Source organism: Staurois parvus, unplaced genomic scaffold, assembly GCF_062004578.1.
Source record: "Staurois parvus isolate SC_StPar_1 unplaced genomic scaffold, SC_StPar_1.0 ptg001943l, whole genome shotgun sequence".
In the NCBI taxonomy this organism is placed as follows: domain Eukaryota; kingdom Metazoa; phylum Chordata; class Amphibia; order Anura; family Ranidae; genus Staurois; species Staurois parvus.
Window position 1 is genome coordinate 118,495 of NW_028319739.1, and position 20,066 is coordinate 138,560.

The 20,066-nt window shown below is 52.7% G+C and overlaps 1 protein-coding gene across 2 annotated transcripts; it reads right to left on the bottom strand.

Annotated features, from left to right (window-relative positions):
- Nucleotides 1-556: 556 nt before the first annotated feature.
- LOC149433180 (uncharacterized) lies at nt 557-16,521 on the bottom strand. 2 transcript variants are annotated; one of them, XM_089664554.1, is made up of 4 exons: nt 11,275-11,375; nt 10,628-10,788; nt 8,878-9,007; nt 557-1,594 (listed from the first exon to the last, which is right to left on the bottom strand). In XM_089664554.1, the coding sequence occupies exons 2-4, from the start codon at nt 10,722-10,724 to the stop codon at nt 1,321-1,323; spliced, it is 501 nt and encodes a 166-aa protein (XP_089520680.1). In that variant the 5' UTR covers nt 10,725-10,788; nt 11,275-11,375; the 3' UTR covers nt 557-1,320. The 2 variants fall into 2 exon arrangements, with proteins under 2 accessions (XP_089520680.1, XP_089520679.1); XM_089664553.1 differs by lacking the exon at nt 11,275-11,375 and adding an exon at nt 16,194-16,521 and having other exon boundaries at nt 558-1,594.
- Nucleotides 16,522-20,066: the final 3,545 nt, after the last annotated feature.

Consider the following 20,066-nt stretch of genomic DNA (forward strand, 5'->3'; position numbering starts at 1 on the left):
CCTGCCTGTGCGCACTCCCTCCTCTGGACACAGCGGAACACCGATCGTCATATGGGACCTCTGTGCGAGGTCCCGATCATGTGATCACATGAAGAGTAGTAAGCAAGATGTCACTTCTGACATCATTGCTTACTACTTGTGAAATCTATGAATGATCACCGAGATCACATGGTACAGGGCCATTCACAACAGCCTTGTACCATGTGACAACTGGAAGGGGGGGAAAGTGTCCGGACTGGAAGGGGGGGAAAGTGTCCGGACTGGAAGGGGGTGAAAGTGTCCGGACTGGAAGGGGGGGGAAAGTGTCCGGACTGGAAGGGGGGGGAAAGTGTCCGGTCTGGAAGGGGGGGGGGGAAGTGTCCGGACTGGAAGGGGGGAAAGTGTCCGGACTGGAAGGGGGGGAAAGTGTCCGGACTGGAAGGGGGGGGAAAGTGTCCGGACTGGAATGGGGGGAAGTGTCCGGACTGGAAGGGGGGGGGGAAGTGTCCGGACTGGAAGGGGGGGGAAAGTGTCCGGACTGGAAGGGGGTGAAAGTGTCCGGACTGGAAGGGGGGGGAAGTGTCCGGACTGGAAGGGGGGGGAAGCGTCCGGACTGGAAGGGGGTGAAAGCGTCCGGACTGGAAGGGGGGGAAAGCGTCCGGACTGGAAGGAGGGGAAGTGTCCGGACTGGAGGGGGGGGGGGGGGGGAAGTGTCCGGACTGGAAGGGGGTGAAAGTGACCGGACTGGAAGGGGGGGGGGAAGTGTCTGGACTGGAAGGGGGGGGGGGAAGTGTCTGGACTGGAAGGGGTTAAAGGACCTTTACAGGTTACCAGTTTGGAGATACAGAGGAGTTCTGGGGACATAAGTATTGATCTCGCTCTGACGTTCGCGGCGATACCTCACATGGGTGGTGCGATCGTTGTTTACGTATGCATGCGGGACCAACGTCACCACGGAGGGATGGGAGTACTGCTAATTTTTTTTTTTTTTTTTTGTACCACTGTACCTTTTTTAATATTTTTTCTTGGTTCAGCTTTATTACTATCACATCATATGAACAACATCCCTTGTGATAGAATGGGTCGTGACAGGTCCTCTTTATGGAGAGATCTGGGGCCTATTAGACCCCCAAATCTCTCCTCTGGCCTCCAAAGCATTCGCAAGCCGATAAAAACCCAAAAAACGTGTCATATATCCCACAAAACAATCCCTTGCACCTCTGGACCGATATGCCGCCAGAGTATACAAGGCAGAAAACGATTTCCTAAGAAGTGCGGGAGATCTTGTACAAGCCAATGAAGTCGGACGTTTCTGGAAGCCCCCTTCGGTCTGCAGGTCATCTATGATTGGTTAGCGGAAGGTCGGACTTTTTTGACTCTCCGTGTCTGTGTGCCTTGGTTGGTCAGGACTCCTCCCGATAGTTGCAGAGTCGGGACATTGGACGATTGATCCGTGTTCTGGGGAGGCCTCATGGGTTGGATTTGTCGGCCAGAGCTCATTTGATCCACGACGGCCTCCACGGAGTCGAACTTGGTGGTCAGCTCCCCCAGCCGTTCCTTCAGGGCATTGAACTCCTTGTAGAGGTCATCCAAGGCTTCAGAGAGGGACTTAATCCTGGGGGGGGGGGGGGTGGAAGAAGAGATCGGGGGGGGGGGGGTCATAAAAATCTCCCAACAGAAGGCATATTACAGTTCAGTATAAGTAGAATAACCTGCAGCCAGGGGCGGACTGACCATTTGGGTGCTTGGGCACTGACCGAGGGCCCAGGGTCAGTAAGGGGCCCCATGAGATGCCCCTGGTGGTACCTTTCATAGGCTTTTTTGGGTGTGGTTTGAGTGTGGGCGAGGACACAGGGGGCCCATGATCCCCTAATGCCTGGGAGCCCCATGAGTTATCAGTCCGCCCCTGCCTGCAGCTTTAAACCCATAAATGGTGGCAGAAGACCACGGGCCATTGGTTGAACCCCATTTACTATGGAAGTCACATGACCATACGCCACGTTATTTGGTTGTATGTTCTCTGCGGAAGGCGATTCGCGGGTTCAGATTGGCCAATCCCTCCTTGTGGCAGAGATAATGGAACCAATGGCCTAGCCAGCTGGTCTCGTGACTTCCTGTCATGGGGACAAGCAGCAGTTTCTCCATCTGAGGTGACCTCCACACGCCTCATTACTACACTTTAGGTTCTTATTTTATGATTTAATAGTCATTTCAACGTTTTTAATCAATATGTACGCAGAACCAGCCTAACAGAACAGAAAAACCCTATCATTTGTAATGACATACAGCGCTCAGCATAAATGAGTCCGCCCCTTTAGAAAAGTAAGATTGGAATCAATATCTGAATGAACACAAGAACGATCTCCACCATCGGGACAGATCGGAGTTCTATAGAACATTTGTTCGGCTCATGACAGGAAGGTTCGTAATAGAACTTCGATGACAAAATATTCAGTCTTGCTTCAATGAGTTGATGCAAAAATGAACACGCCCCACAACAAGAACGCCTCCATCGAGTATTCTGTAGGACCTCCATGATTGGTGAGGACGGCACCGAGTCTTCTAGGCATGGAATGGACAAGTTGGTGACATATTGCGACATCGTTCTTTTTCCATTCTTCAAGAACGACCTCTTTTAGAGCTTGGATGCTGGATGGAGAGCGATGCTCAGCTTGTCTCTTCAGAATTCCTCCCATAGGTGTTGGATTGGGTTCAGATCAGGATACAGACTTGGCCCCCGAATCCCTGTCACCCGGTTTGCCTTCAGAAATGCAACAGTGGCCTTAGATGTGTGTTTTGGATCGTTGTCATGTTGGAAAAGTGCACGACGATCGAGGGCACTGAGTGATGGGAGCATCTTCTCTTCCAATATAGAGCAGTACATCTGTGAATTCATGACACCATCAATGAAATGCAGCTCCCCGACACCAGCAGCCCCACAGGACGACACTGCCACCACCATGTTTCACAGTAGGCGTCATGCATTTGTCTTTGTACTCCTCACCTTTGTGACGTCATACAGTTTTGAAGTCATCCGTTCCAAAAGCATTTATCTTGGTGTCATCACTCCAGAGTACAGATTCTCAGTAGTCATCTTCTTTTTCAGCATGGGCCCTGGCAAATTATAGACAGGATTTTTTATGCATGGGCTTTAGGAGAGGCTTCCTTCGTGGACGACACGCATGCATGCCATTCCTCTGCAGTGTACGCCGTATTATGTCACGGGAAACAATCACCCCAATTGGCTTTCTACTTCTTTAGCTAACTGCAGTGAACTTGCATGGCGATTGTCTTCAACCCTTCCCATCAGAAGACGCTCCTGTCGAGGTGTTAACTTTGATGGACGGCCTGGACGTCTCTGTGAGATGGTTGCAGTTCCATCTTTGTTACATTTTTGTATCACTTTTGCTCCAGTATTCTGACTGATAAGTGAAGCTTTGCTGATCTCCCTGTAGCCGTCACCTTTCTTGTGGAAAGGAATGATTTTTTTTCTAAGGCCTTGTGACATTTCTCTTCCATGTGGCGCAGTTGCTGACAGCATGAAATGGGCGGAGTTTTCTTTAAGTAACACCCTTTTATAATCACCTGTCTGCTGGACTCCTGTTTAATGAATAATTAGACTCACCTGGAGATGAATTCTTGTTAACTAGGATTTTGTTGCCTAAAATGTAGCTTTGCTCCTGAGACTTTCATTGGGGTGTGTTCATTTTTGCAACATGGTCTGGGATAAATTTGTTGGGAAAAATACTTTTTTTGTGTGCAAATGAACAAATCTTGTGTGCAATCAATGGCCGGCATTTGTGGGAGGAGCTTGTAGTATCGTGTCCCATAGAAAATGTGGATTCTGGAAGGAAAGGTTTTCTGACAGTACTGTTGTCGTGGACTCATGTATGCTGAGCACTGTAAGTACCTGGGACCAGCCATACTTGCTCCCTATACACAGTGCAGGAAATGTGTATTTGCTCCCCGGCTGATGGTGAATGTTCGCCCCTCACACAGAAATGATTGGTCTAACAATGGAATGTTCGCCCCTCACAAAGAAATGATCGGTCTAACAATGGAATGTTCGGTGTAACACTGAGAGACAGAATACAACAACAAATTCAGCAGAAATGCGTCTAACAAATGATGACGGATCTGCATGTTCATGAGGGAAAGAAGGATTTGATCCCCTTCACAAAACATGACTTAGTACTTGGTGGCCAATCCCTTGTTGGCAATCACAGAGGTCAGACGTTTCCTGGAGTTGGCCCCCAGGTTCGCACACATCTCAGGAGGGATTTTTGTTTTCTTGGTGACTGTGGTCCCAGCTGCCTGGAGATCATTGACAAGATCCTCACGTGTAGTTCTGGGATGATTCCTCACTGTTCTCATGATCATTGACACTCCACGAGGTGAGATCTTGCATGGTGCACCAGACCTAGGGAGACTGACACTTGTTTTGTGTTTCTTCCATTTGTGAATAATTGCACCAACTGTTGTCACCTTCTCACCAAGCTGCTTGGCCATAGTTTGGTAGCCCAGTCCAGCCTTGTGTAGGTCTACCATCTTGTCCCTGACCTCCTTGGACAGCTCTTTGGTCTTTGCCATGGTGGAGAGTTTGGAATCTGATGGTTTGATGGCTCCTGTGGACAGGTGTCTTTTATACAGGTAACACAATGAGATTAGCAGCACTCCCTTTAAGAGACTGCTTCTAATCTCAGCTTGTTACCTGTATGAGAGACACCTGGGAGCCAGAAATCCTGCTGAATGATAGGGGATCAAATCCTTCTTTCCCTCATGAACATGCAGATCAGTCATCATCCACGACCTCTTTGTTTCCCGCTCCCTCAACCTCCTAGTGATCACGGAAACCTGGATCCAGGCCACTGACTCTACCTCCCCTGCAGCACTCTCCTATGGAGGTCTCATCTGGACCCACTCACCCAGACCCAACGGTCGTAAAGGTGGTGGGGTTGGTCTGCTCCTGTCACCACAGAGCACCTTCCGAGTCCTCCCAAACCCCCCCTCTCTATCCTTCTCCTCCTTCGAGGGCCCACTGCATCCGACTATTCTCCCCAACCCCCCTGAAGATTGCTGTAATCTACCAGCCTCCTGGATCCATATCCCGCTTTCTTGATGACTTCTCCTCCTGGCTACCCTTCTTCCTCTCCTCTGAGCTACCCACCATCATCCTTGGGGATTTCAACATCCCTGTCAACCTCGACAACCCGGACACAGCCCGTCTCCTCCACTTAACCTCCTCTTTTGCACTTGCACAGAGCATACAATCCACCACCCACTCCGACGGGAATATCCTGGACCTTGTCTTCTCCAACCGCTGCGCTCCCCACAACCTCACTAACACCCCCTTCCCTCTCTCTGACCACAACCTGATCACCTCCTCTATCTCCTCGTCCTCCAACGTCTACCCCTCCAAATGTCACACTACTACCAGCCGTAACCTCCGCAACCTGAACCCTGCCCCCCTCCACTCTGCAGCTGATCAACTCCACGACAGCATCCTCCCCCTGTCCTGCCCCGACTTGGCTATGACCGCCTACAACAACGCGCTGTCAACAGCCCTTGACTCACTAGCGCCTTTAACCACACGCAACATCAGACTCCGACCGCTCCAGCCCTGGCAGACTGATCACACCAAAACCCTCAAACGACACAGTCGTGCCCTGGAGCGACTATGGCGCAAAACCAAATCCCAACAAGCCTTCACCCGCTACAAATCTGCCTTCCGCACCTACACCTCCTCCCTCCACGCAGCCAAACAAGCCTACTTCCTGACCCTCATCAAGGCCCTCTCCTCCAATCCTCGCCGACTCTTCTCCACCTTCAACTCTCTACTCTCGCCACCCCCACCTCCACCCAGCAACTCACTCACCGCCCTTGAGATTGCCAATCACTTCAAAAACAAGATTGACACAATTCATAAGGACATTGCCACAACTCACACACCCTCTCAACCCGTCCCCTCTCACACAGCTACCCCCTCATCCCCCCTCCCCCTCGACATAACCCGCAGGGACTTCGTCGCTGCTCAAACTCCCTCCAACCCCCTTCCCCCTCACACAGCTACCCCCTCATCACCCCTCTCCCTTGGCCTCACCACTGTTCAGACTTCCACCTCACCTAACATTCCTCACACTGAAGCCCCCTCAACACTCCACTCCTTCGACCTTACTACCATTGAGGAGGTCACCAAGGTCTTCTCTGAAGCCCGTCCTACCACCTTGTCCCCTCACAACTCCTACGACCTCCCTCCTCCTCCATCCTACGCTCCCTCACCCACATCTTTAATCTCCCCCTCTCCTCCGGCACTTTCCCCTCCCCTCTGAAGCATGCACACATCACCCCCATACTTAAAAAGCCCTCCCTGGACCCCACTGACCCGAACAACCTAAGACCCATCTCCCTGCTGCCATTCACATCCAAACTCTTCGAGCGCCTAGTCTACAATCACCTAAGCTCCAACCTCAACTACAACAACCTCCTCCATCCCCTACAGTCCGACTTCCGTCCCCTACACTCTACCGAAACCGCCTTACTCTAACTCTCCAACGACCTTCTAACCGCCAAAGCCAATGGCCACTATTCAGTGCTCCTACTCCTTGACCTCTCCGTGGCCTTCCACACAGTCCACCACCCCCTCCTCCTCAAAAAACTACACTCCCTCAGCCTCAGAGACTCCGCCCTCTCCTGGCTCTCATCCTACCTGTCACAACGCTCTTTCAGCGTTAGCTATAATGCTACCACCTCCCCCTCACTCCCCCTCTCTGTTGGGGTCCCTCAAGGCTCCGTCCTCGGGCCCCTTCTCTTCTCCATCTACACCTCCTCCCTTGGCCAACTCATACACTCCCACGGCTTCAACTACCACCTCTATGCCGACGACACACAAATCTATCTCTCAACCCCCCACCTCACCCCCTCGGTCTCCGCCCGAATCACACACCTACTGAGCGACATATCAGACTGGATGTCACTCCACTTCCTTAAACTGAACCTCTCCAAAACCGAGTTTCTTGTCTTCCCCCCCCAGCCCGGACCCCACCCCCCTTGACCTCCAACAACGCCACCATCAGTCCCACCCTGCAAGCCAGAGTACTTGGTTCATTCTTGACTCCAATCATTCCTTCCAGCCCCAAGTCCAATCTTTAACAAACTCATGCAGACTCCACCTCCGCAACATGCAGACTCCGCCTCTGCAACATGCAGACTCCGCCTCCGCAACATGCAGACTCCACCTCCGCAACATGCAGACTCCACCTCCGCAACATCGCCAAAATCCGCACGTTCCTAACCCCAGAAACCACTAAACAGCTGATCCACTCCCTCATCATATCACGACTCGACTACTGCAACTCCCTCCTCACTGGCCTGCCTCGCCGCTGGCTATCCCCGCTTCAGTCCATCCTGAATACGGCTGCCAGACTCATCCACCTTACAAACCGTTCCGTTTCCGCCACCCCCCTCTGCCAATCCTTCCACTGGCCTCCACTCAGTGTCCTCCACCCCCTCTGCCAATCCCTCCACTGGCCTCCACTCAGTGTCCTCCACCCCTCTCTGCCAATCCCTCCACTGGCCTCCACTCAGTGTCCTTCACCCCTCTCTGCCAATCCCTCCACTGGCCTCCACTCAGTGTCCTCCACCCCCCTCTGCCAATCCCTCCAATGGCCTCCACTCAGTGTCCTCCACCCCCCTCTGCCAAACCCTCCACTGACCTCCACCCCCCTCTGCCAATCCCTCCACTGACCTCCACTCAGTATCCTCCACCCCCCTCTGCCAATCCCTCCACTGACCTCCACCCCCCTCTGCCAATCCCTCCACTGACCTCCACTCAGTATCCTCCACCCCCCTCTGCCAATCCCTCCACTGACCTCCACCCCCCTCTGCCAATCCCTCCACTGGCTTCCGATTGCCCAACGGATCAAATTCAAAATCCTAACACTGACGTACAAAGCCGTCCACCATACTGCCCCGAACTACATCACCGACCTAATATCCAAGTACCCCCCAACACGCACACTCCGCTCCTCACAAGACCTCCTTCTCTCTAGTTCCCTAGTTTCCTCCTCCCATGCCCGCCTCCAGGACTTCTCCAGGGTGTCACCCATCCTCTGGAACTCCCTACCCCAACCCATCAGACTATCGCCTACTCTCATCTCCTTTAGGCGCACCCTGAAAACCCACCTCTTCAGGGAAGCCTACCCCACCCCCTGCTAATTTGCCGACCTCCTCCACTCTTCCTACCACTCCATCCCCCACAGCTATCTCCTCCTGTGCCACCATCCCCTCCCTCCTAGATTGTAAGCTCCAAGGATCAGGGCCCTCGATCCCCTCATGTATTGTATTGTTCTGTCTCATGTATTGTCCCCCTCTGTAATGTACAGCGCTGAGCGAACTATCGGCGCTTTATAAATACTGTATAATAATAATAATAATAATAATTTGTTAGACGTATTTCTGCTGAATTTGTTGTTGTATTCTGTCTCTCAGTGTTACAGCGAACATTCCATTGTTAGACCGATCGTTTCTGTGTGAGGGGCGAACATTCAGCATCAGAGGGAGCAAATACACATTTCCTTCACTGTACTCAAAGTCCGCCCCTTGCTCTGCGGTGCTATACAATGGTTGTGCTTTACCGTTCCTTCTCAAAGAGTCAGCTGACCCAGAAAAAAAACAATGCACTCCCTGTGTGGCTGGTAAGTTTTTTCAACAGCTGTTAAGCAGGGAGGCTAGACAAAGCTGATTCTAATGCAGAGCGCCCTCTAGTGGCTGATGTATAAATCTCTATATTATATGTAAAAATGGAAAGGCCACATGAGACATGGCAGTACAAGGGTTTGATGAGGGGGCAACTATTATCATTGGATGAGCTTACTAGAACATTGCTAGAAGGACACTCACCTTCCGTAGTCGGGCAGCACAGTGTGATGGTCATAGAGAAGAAGGTTCCGGAACTGCGTCATAATGGCGAACTTCCAGTTGTCCAGCACATTGGTGAGATTTGCACATCCCCGCATATTCACCTTCTCCGCTGTGGAGACAAGTGTTGGGTTAGAAAGGGTTAGTGTTGGGGTTACAGGGAGGATCAGTGTTGGGGTTACAGGGAGGATCAGTGTTGGGGTTACAGGGAGGATCAGTGTTGGGGTTACAGGGGGGGTTAGTGTTGGGGTTACAGGGAGGGTTAGTGTTGGGGTTACAGAAAGGGTCGGTGTTGGGGTTACAGGATGGGTCGGTGTTGGGGTTACAGGAAGGGTCAGTGTTGGGGTTACAGGAAGGATCAGTGTTGGGGTTACAGGGAGGGTCAGTGTTGGGGTTACAGGAAGGATCAGTGTTGGGGTTACAGGGAGGATCAGTGTTGGGGTTACAGGGAGGGTTAGTGTTGGGGTTACAGGGAGGATCAGTGTTGAGGTTACAGGAAGGATCAGTGTTGAGGTTACAGGGAGGGTCGGTGTTGGGGTTACAGGGAGGGTCAGTGTTGGGGTTACAGGGAGGGTCAGTGTTGGGGTTACAGGGAGGGTCGGTGTTGGGGTTACAGGGAGAGTCAGTGTTGGGGTCACAGGGAGGGTCGGTGTTGGGGTTACAGGGAGGGTCAGTGTTGGGGTTACAGGGAGGATCAGTGTTGGGGTTACATGGAGGGTTAGTGTTGGGGTGACAGGGAGGGTCAGTGTTGGGGTTACAGGGAGGGTCAGTGTTGGGGTTACAGGGAGGATCAGTGTTGGGGTTACAGGCGGGTCAGTGTTGGGGTGACAGGGAGGGTTGGTGTTGGGGTTACAGGGAGGGTCGGTGTTGGGGTTACAGGGAGGATCGGTGTTGGGGTTACAGGGAGGATCGGTGTTGGGGTTACAGGCGGGTCGGTGTTGGGGTGACAGGGAGGGTCAGTGTTGGGGTTACAGGGAGGGTCAGTGTTGGGGTTACAGGGAGGGTCAGTGTTGGGGTTACAGGATGGGGTCATTGTTGGGGTTACAGGGGGGTTAGTGTTGGGGTTACAGGGAGGGTCAGTGTTGGGGTTACAGGGAGGGTCAGTGTTGGGGTTACAGGATGGGTCAATGTTGGGGTTACAGGATGGGTCAGTGTTGGGGTTACAGGGAGGGTCAGTGTTGGGGTTACAGGATGGGTCGGTGTTGGGGTTACAGGGAGGGTCGGTGTTGGGGTTACAGGGAGGGTCGGTGTTGGGGTTACAGGATGGGGTCAGTGTCGGGGTTACAGGAGGGTCAGTGTTGGGGTTACAGGATGGGTCAGTGTTGGGGTTACAGGGAGGGTCAGTGTTGGGGTTACAGGGAGGGTCAGTGTTGGGGTCACAGGGGGGTTAGTGTTGGGGTCACAGGGAGGGTCAGTGTTGGGGTTACAGGGAGGGTCAGTGTTGGGGTTACAGGGAGGGTCAGTGTTGGGGTCACAGGGGGGTTAGTGTTGGGGTCGCAGGGAGGGTCAGTGTTGGGGTTACAGGGAGGGTCAGTGTTGGGGTTACAGGGAGGGTCAGTGTTGGGGTTACAGGGAAGTTTTGGGGACATCGGGGTAGAAGCTCGGTGATGAATAGTACCAGTCCTGAGTAGAAGGCGAGTGATGCTCTCTCATTGGACAGATTTACAAGGTATCCTGTATGCACCCCACACCATTATACCCCCCCAAACCCCACCCCCCAGGTGGATCTCACCTTCTGAGCGATAATCCCACTCCAGGGGTTCCCTCTTCTGCTTCAAGGCGAAGCCGACGGCCAGAACCAGCAACAGACACAGCAGACTCCTCTCCATGGCTGCACCCAGCAAGCTGAAGGATGTAGATACTCTCCTGTCTTTGCTGCCCTGGACCCCCGCGCTGTAAGGAGGAGGGAGGGGTTAAAGTACCATTCCAAGAAAACCCGAATCCTGCCCTCAGCCCGGCTATGGCCGACATACGTGATGAACCGACATACGTGATGAACCGACATACGTGATGAACCGACATACATGATGAACTGACATACGTGATGAACCGACATACGTGATGAACCGACATACGTGATGAACTGACATGTGATGAACAGACATACGTGATGAAGTGACATACGTGATGAACCGACATACATGATGAACTGACATACGTGATGAACCGACATACGTGATGAAGTGACATACGTGATGAACCGACATACGTGATGAACTGACATACGTGATGAACCGACATACGTGATGAAGCGACATACGTGATGAAGTGACATACGTGATGAACAGACATATGTGATGAAGCGACATACTTGATGAAGTGACATACGTGATGAACAGACATATGTGATGAAGCAACATACGTGATGAAGTGACATACGTGTGCACTATAACATTCCTCTGCCGTGGAGAAGGATCAGCGGCTGGATAGTCAGCAGTGGCCTTGCAGCACCAGGCGCTGGGTTCAGACTGCAGCCGGCATTGTGATGGATTCGTGCAGATTTCCTGTATAATGTTTCTGCTGTTGAATGATTTAATATCAATCTAATTGTGATGGGGGGGGAGGGGGGGGGGACTCTCGTGTATAGGGGTTCTGAACTCTGCAATGGGGAAATCTGTGGTGAAGAAGGGCCTCTAACAAATAGATGGGACTCTGACATGATAGGGGCTTCTGATCCAATGGGGGGGATCTCTGATGTGAAAGGGGGGGGGTTCTGATGTGACTGGAAAATCTGTGATGTGATGGGGGACCTTTGATGTGAAGGGGGGTCTAACGTGATGGGGGGACTCTGAAGTGATTGGGGGACCGCTGTTGTGATGGATGACCTTTAATGTGAAGGGGGGTTCTGATGTGAAGGGGGGCTCTAATGTGATGAGGGACCACTAGTGTGATGGGGGGTCCTCTGATGTGATGGGGGGTCCTCTGATGTGATGGAGACCTCTAATGTGATAAGGGGGGACTATGATGTTATGGGGGGGAGACTTTGATGAGAAGGGAGGATTCTGATGTGATGGGGGGGGAGACTCTGATGTGATGAGGGACCTCTGATGAGAAGGGGAGACTCTGAGGAGAAGGGGTCCTCTGATGAGAAGGGAGGACTCTGATGAGAAGGGGGGACTCTGATGGGAAGGGGGGACTCTGATGAGAAGGGGTCCTCTGATGAGAAGGGAGGACTCTGATGGGAAGGGGGGACTCTGAGGAGAAGGGGGGACACTGATGAGAAGGGGGGACTCTGATGAGAAGAGGGGGGGACTCTGAGGAGAAGGGGGGACTCTGAGGAAAAGGGGGGACTCTGAGGAGAAGGGGGGACACTGATGAGAAGGGGGGACTCTGCTGAGAAGAGGGGGGGACTCTGAGGAGAAGGGGGGACTCTGAGGAAAAGGGGGGACTCTGAGGAGAAGGGGGGCTCCTTTTAGCGGTGTGTACAGATGGGATGGATGATGTCAGTGTAGCACAGGAAGTGGGATCTGTAGCCACATAAAACACATCTGTGTTGGAATATTTGAAGCACGCAGAAGTATTTCCCGCAGCGTCCAGGACTGCGCCGGACAGATTTTATTGGACAGATTCTGCTCCCTGTGAGGACATACGGAGGGAAGATGCGGCTCGGATGGATTCGTGGAAAGCGTTTGAAGGTTTTATTGCGATGAGATCATTGTTCAGTAAACACGATAATACGACTCATGGCGAGCGAAACGGCGGCAGAGACACGCAGGAGACGCGCTTAATGCGTCCAATCAGGTGTTCGACTTTGAGGCGTATTTATAAAGAATGAACAGCCAGCAATCATTTGCCACATTCATAACCGACGTGTGATGACGGGGATTGTCCAATCAGGTATCTTTATCTTTCCAAGATCTGGATTGGCCACACATTCGCTGGAAAACGTGGCCAATAGAATCCCGACAATACACACCCCATGCAGTGATACACACCCCATCCAGTGATACACACCCCATGCAGTGATACACACCCCATCCAGTGATACACACCCCATCCAGTGATACACACCCCATGCAGTGATACACGGTGTCCTGTCACTGGTGCTTGAGGAATAATCCTCTTCATGTCTCGGCAGATTGTAGAACTACACGGAATATTCAGGAAAAAATGTCTTCCAAAAATGCTGTTTATGGTGACCCAAAAATGGTCATAATATGTGGAAGTCCATGGAGGCGGGGGCCAGATGCAGTCCATGTCGCACACCAATGAGAAAACAGAATGTACAGTAACAACAAGCCTCCCCATTACTTCAAATGGTAAAGCATGGGCGGGCTCAGACACAGCACACCTCCCACAGACGCCTGATGGCAAAGCATGGGCGGGCTCAGACACAGCACACCTCCCACAGACGCCTAATGGTAAAGCATGGGCGGGCTCAGGACACAGCACACCTCCCACAGACGCCTAATGGTAAAGCATGGGCGGGCTCAGACACAGCACACCTCCCACAGACGCCTAATGGTGAAGCATGGGCGGGCTCAGACACAGCACACCTCCCACAGACGCCTGATGGTAAAGCATGGGCGGGCTCAGACACAGCACACCTCCCACAGACGCCTAATGGTGAAGCATGGGCGGGCTCAGACACAGCACACCTCCCACAGACGCCTGATGGCAAAGCATGGGCGGGCTCAGACACAGCACACCTCCCACAGACGCCTAATGGCGAAGCATGGGCGGGCACAGACAGAGCACACCTCCCACAGACGCCTAATGGTGAAGCATGGGCGGGCTCAGACACAGCACACCTCCCACAGACGCCTGATGGCAAAGCATGGGCGGGCACAAACACAGCACACCTCCCACAGACGCCTAATGGTGAAGCATGGGCGGGCTCAGACACAGCACACCTCCCACAGACGCCTGATGGTAAAGCATGGGCGGGCTCAGACACAGCACACCTCCCACAGACAGCCTAATGGTAAAGCATGGGCGGGCACAAACACAGCACACCTCCCACAGACGCCTAATGGTGAAGCATGGGCGGGCACAAACACAGCACACCTCCCACAGACGCCTAATGGCGAAGCATGGGCGGGCACAAACACAGCACACCTCCCACAGACGCCTAATGGTGAAGCATGGGCGGGCACAACACAGCACACCTCCCACAGACGCCTAATGGCGAAGCATGGGCGGGCACAGACACAGCACACCTCCCACAGACGCCTAATGGCAAAGCATGGGCGGGCACAGACACAGCACACCTCCCACAGACGCCTAATGGTAAAGCATGGGCGGGCACAGACAGAGCACATCTCTGAGTCCATATGACAAAGCAAGGACGGGCATGGACCAATCACTCCTCCCACTGACACCCAATAATAAAGCAGGGGCAGGCACAGACAGCAGCCCCCCCACTGACACCCAATCATAGATGAGCCAGAGCTCACCAATCAGCAGGAAGCATGAGCTTTACTGATAGGACAGCTATTCAGCATGTTGTAGAGCAGGGTCTCCAAACTGTGGCCCTTGGGGCACTATTCCATCCACTGACACCAATAATTGTAATTGGACTTGTGTCCCCCCCGATTGACACCAACAACGGCACAATTCCCTCTCAATGACACCAACAACAGGACACAATTCCTCTCAATGACACCAACAACAGGACACAATTCCTCTCAATGACACCAATGATGGGGAACTATTCCTCCCACTGACACCAATGATGGGCACTATTCCTCCCACTGACACCAATGACGGGGCACTATTCCTCCCACTGACACTAATGATGGGGCACTATTCCTCTCACTGACACCAATGATGGGGCACTATTCCTCCCACTGACACCAATGATGGGGCACTATTCCTCTCACTGACACCAATGATGGGGCACTATTCCTCCCACTGACACCATGATGGGGCACTATTCCTCCCACTGACACCAATGATGGGGCACTATTCCTCCCACTGACACCAGTGATGGGGCACTATTCCTCCCACTGACACCAATGATGGGGCACTATCCTCCGACTGACACCAATGATGGGGCACTATTGCTCCCACTGACACCAATGATGGGGCACTATTCCTCCCACTGACGCCAATGATGGGGCACTATTCCTCCCACTGACACCAGTGATGGGGCACTATTCCTCCCACCGACACCAATGATGGGACACTATTCCTCCCACTGACACCAGTGATGGGGCACTATTCCTCCCACCGACACCAATGATGGGACACTATTCCTCCCACTGACACCAATGATGGGGCACTATTCCTCCCACTGACACCAATGATGGGGCACTATTCCTCCCACTGACACCAATGATGGGGCACTATTCCTCCCACTGACACCAATGATGGGGCACTATTCCTCCCACTGACACCAATGATGGGGCACTATTCCTCCCACTGACACCAATGATGGGACACTATTCCTCCCACCGACGCCAATGATGGGGCACTATTCCTCCCACTGACACCAGTGATGGGGCACTATTCCTCCCACCGACACCAATGATGGGGCACTATTCCTCCCACTGACACCAGTGATGGGGCACTATTCCTCCCACTGACACCAATGATGGGGCACTATTCCTCCCACCGACACCAATGATGGGGCACTATTCCTCCCACTGACACCAGTGATGGGGCACTATTCCTCCCACCGACACCAATGATGGGACACTATTCCTCCCACCGACACCAATGATGGGGCACTATTCCTCCCACTGACACCAGTGATGGGCACTATTCCTCCCACCGACACCAATGATGGGACACTATTCCTCCCACCGACACCAATGATGGGGCACTATTCCTCTCAATGACACCAATGATGGGACACAATTCCTCCCACTGACACCAATGATGGGGCACAATTCCTCTCAATGACACCAATTCATTCAGAATTCAACACACTGAAGCTGAACTCCGGCTCACACACTATAATCAGTAATCGTTTTGCTGCTTCTGGGATGAAGGTTTTCCATCAATAAATAAAAGTGGATCATGGTCAGCCCCCCTGTCAGTGGTGAATGGTTTGTCTCATCCCTCTAACTGCTACATCTACAGGATAGCTTGTTCTGTTGAAAAACAACAGACTTGCTGGCCAGATCACCAGATGAAAATAGAAGAAAGAAAGTCTAAAAAAGAAAACGAATGCAGCCGCCACATCTAAGAATCGGTAAGCTGCGATATAATCGATGCTTTCTTTTGGATTTAATAACGGTGAGCAGTCTTGGGTGCAGGTGGGGGTGCAGGTGGGGGTGTTGAAGCCTACAGCGCTCCATGGGGCCCGCTAATAAAATCTAATAGGGTACGGGCCCCTATGTTCGGGGTCTTACCTGACACCAGCTCCTCTCCTCCTGATCTTCTCTGGTCGCTCGCTCTTCTCTCTCCAGTTAAAACGTCCCAAATCCTCGCCCACCAGTTTTTTTTTTCCTCTGTCCTCCTTCTCCACCCTTTGAGGGCCGTTCAGCCTCCTGGAGGCTCAGATCAGACCCACGCAGGCTGCAGAGGAGAGAGTCACCTAAGGGCCCCTGTGTGCGAGTAGTTTAGGGCCCCCCATCCAGATACTGGCATTTCTTCCTCGTGTATTCACTGACAGCTCCATAGAAGTCTGTGTGACAGCAGGAGGGCCACCAGCACCCATCTGACCCACATCTGCTATGAACTGGCCCCTAAGTCCCAAGGGGCCCCTGTGCAGCTGCACAGCCTGACAGGTGGTGGCAGCTGAGAGCTCTGCTGTCCAGGAGGCCGGGAGGGTAAAGCAGATGTGACCCCGACCACCGAAAACGTGTTTTATGACACAAATAGCAAGAGGAGAAAATCAGAACCACATCAAATCTCAACGTTTCAGTTGTTACAAAGTAACCCGATGATCACCGGCTGAGAACAAAGTAACACAATAATAATAATAATAATAATAATATATAATATTAATGACATTATTAAAGATATAGATTTATTATTAAACATTATAATTTTTTATTATATATTACTATTTTTTATGAGATCTCTCCCCCCTCCTCCTCTCTTTCTCTCTCCCCTCTCTCTCCCCCCCTCCTCCTCTCTTTCTCTCTCCCCTCTCCCCCTCTCCTCTCTCTCCCTCTCCCCCTCTCTCTCCCCCTCTCTGTCCCCCCTCCTCCTCTCTGTCCTCTCCCCCCCCTCTCTCTCTCCCTCTCTCTCTCTCTCCCACCCCCCTCTCTCTCCTCTATCTCTCTCCCTCCCTCTCTCTCTCTCCCTCTCTCCCCCCCTCTCTCTCTCCCTCTCTCTCTCCCACCCCCCTCTCTCTCCTCTATCTCTCTCCCTCCCTCTCCTCTATCTCTCTCCCTCCCTCTCTCTATCTCCCCCCCCTCTCTCTCTCTCTCCTACTCGGGTCGTTGGTTCGAATCCCAGCCACGGCACCACCTCCCTGGAGTTTGCATGTTCTCCCTGTGCCTGTGTGGGTTTCCTCCAGGTACTCCGGTTTCCTCCTACACACCAAAGACATGCTGGGAGGTGAATTGGCTCCTGTCTATATTGTCCCTAGTATGTGTATGTATGATGAGAGTTAGGGACCTTAGATTGTACGCTCCTCGGGGGCGGGGACTGATGTGAATGTAATATATATGTAAAGCGCGGAGTACATTGATGGTGCTATATAAGTACCTGAAATATATATATATAAAATTATATTTTATTAATAGTAATAATATTATTATTATATTTATTATTATTGTTATTATATTATATTCATTCATTTGATATGTACACTTTAATCTTTGCAAATCTGCAGCATTCATTAACATAATCCCCGGTGATCCCGCCGTGGAGGTCTTTGTTCAGGCACTTTCTATTACAGGGTGACAACCCTCTGTCCTGTCTCCCAATTGGGCTCCTGTGTTGTCACCATGACATATGCTCTTCCTGTGGGGATTACACAGACACGCTGTTGTCACCTTCAGGAAATCTGCTCTGAGAAGTGCCATGGAGCCAATGTTGGAGTGCATGAAGACGGGAAGCGGCTGCAAAGTGGCTGCAGGAGATCAGCAGCATTTCAATGTAAGAAATGGATGAAAAAAGTGAGAAGAATCATTTTTTTTATTGAAAAAGACAAATTAAAGAGCAATTCTAGGCAAATGAAAAAGCAGCCCCCGCCAATGTTCACAATAAATAAAAAAAAAAGCCCTCCACGCCTCCTGTACAGCTCCGCCCTCAGCAGGACCACTTCACTGCCACAAGATGTCCTCAGTCTTCCAGATTGTATGACACCCAGCATACTTCATGCTGGAAGACTGAGGATGTACAGTGAGTACGGGGAATCCTATTACTGCCCAAAGGGGCAGAACCCCGGGGCCGTGTACTCACAGGGTCATGATACTATCAGGAAGATATGTACAGCACCTACCGGCCCCTCCTACCAGCCATCATCTGCCCGCATTGCATAGAAAAGCACAGAGACCCAGTAATGACATCACAAAGTCTAAAATGAGACGTCTATTAATAGGGGGGAACCAGGAAGGACACAAAATACGCAGATTAAACTTCAGCCTTAATATATCGCCTCCCGGGACTGGAGCTGGGATCCCGGCATTACCGTGTCGTGTCAGACACAGGGGCGGACTGACCATTTGGAAAACTCGGGCAATGCCTGAGGGCCCGGGGTCAGTAGGGCGCCCCATGAGATGCCCCTGGTACCTTTTCATAGGCTTTTTTGAGTTTGGGCAAGGACACAGGGGCCCCATGATCCCCTATTGCTCGGGCCCTATGAGTTGTCAGAACGCCCCTGGTCAGACGTTCACTCTAATTACGATATCGCCGCAGCGATAACCTGCTGGATCTCGGAGGGCCCCACATCTCGGAGGGCCCCACATCTCAGAGGGCCCCACACCCCCCAACCAGCAGATAGGACATATGGCGGCACTAATGGGAACTGACAGGTTTGGCGCTCAGGAAGGTGTTTATTCTCAGATCGCAGAACCGCTCCTGAAAGTCCTGCGCCGTAAATCCATCATCACTAATCCCTTCAAGATGAGGGGGGATATGGGGAGGAACTCGGAGGGGGGGTGAGGAGGAACTCGGAGGGGGAGGATGAGGAGGAACTCGGAGGGGGGGGTGAGAAGGAACTCGGAGGGGGGGGGGGTGAGGAGGAACTCGGAGGGGGGGGGGATGGGGGGAGTGAGGAGGAACTCTGAGGGGGAGGATGAGGAGGAACTCGGAGGGGGGGGGGTGAGGAGGAACTCTGAGGGGGGGTGAGGAGGACTCGGAGGGGGAGGATGAGGAGGAACTCGGAGGGGGGGGGGTGAGGAGGAACTCTGAGGGGGGGTGAGGAGGAACTCGGAGGGGGGGGGGTGAGGAGGAACTCGGAGGGGGGATGGGGGGGAGTGAGGAGGAACTCGGAGGGGGAGGATGAGGAGGAACTCGGAGGGGGGGGGTGAGGAGGAACTCTGAGGGGGGGTGAGGAGGAACTCGGAGGGGGGGGGGGGGTGAGGAGGAACTCGGAGGGGGGGGGTGAGGAGGAACTCGGAGGGAGGGTGAGGAGGAACTCGGAGGGGGGTGAGGAGGAATTTGGGGGGGGGGGGGTTAGGGGTGAGGAGGAACTCGGAGGGGGGATGAGGAGGAACTCGGAGGTGGGGATGGGGAGGAACTGGGAGGGGGGGTGAGGAGGAACTCGGAGGGGGGGGGGTGGAGGAGGAACTCGGAGGGGGGGGGGGAGGAACTCGGAGGGGGGGAGGATTGGAGGGGATTACTCGTCTGGAATCCATTCCCACATGACAGCCGGGAGAAGACGGAGAATGCGGTTCTGGAGGGAATCAGCGTTTTAAGATTCAGAACCAGATCAGATCTTCATGAAGGGAAACCCGGGAGAGTTGGAACATCCGCAGGTCCATTCTGGCCGGGACTCCATTTGGGAGATTTCCCAAGGGAGCCCCCAAGAAATCAGAGGAATAGGGGGAGGGGGGGGGTCTCTGGTACAGGAAGGATCAAAAACCTGGCAGAGGCTCCATCCTCTCCATACTGTAGTATTAATGTGTTTTCTGTCTCTGTTGGAGAGATTGTACATCACTTCCTGTGTGTGTGACTCCAGATCATCGACAGGAAGTGAAGAAAAGTCTCCCAAGGTACAGCGTTGCAGTTAAAAAATAAATAAAAAAGCCACGTGATATCCTCTCTTAGACGCACTTCCCTCGCCCCCTATAGGGCCACGGCGTTGGAGCAGCTTTGTGGGACTTCTC

Bases quoted from the DNA above. Each gene is read 5' to 3' on its own strand.
- LOC149433180 (XM_089664554.1), bottom strand. From the start codon at position 10,724: ATGGAGAGGAGTCTGCTGTGTCTGTTGCTGGTTCTGGCCGTCGGCTTC. The intron at 9,008-10,627 runs GTGAGATCCACC...TTGTCTCCACAG, and splicing joins GTGGGATTATCGCTCAGAAG to CGGAGAAGGTGAATATGCGG. The intron at 1,595-8,877 runs GTGAGTGTCCTT...CCCCCCCCCCAG, and splicing joins GTGCTGCCCGACTACGGAAG to GATTAAGTCCCTCTCTGAAG.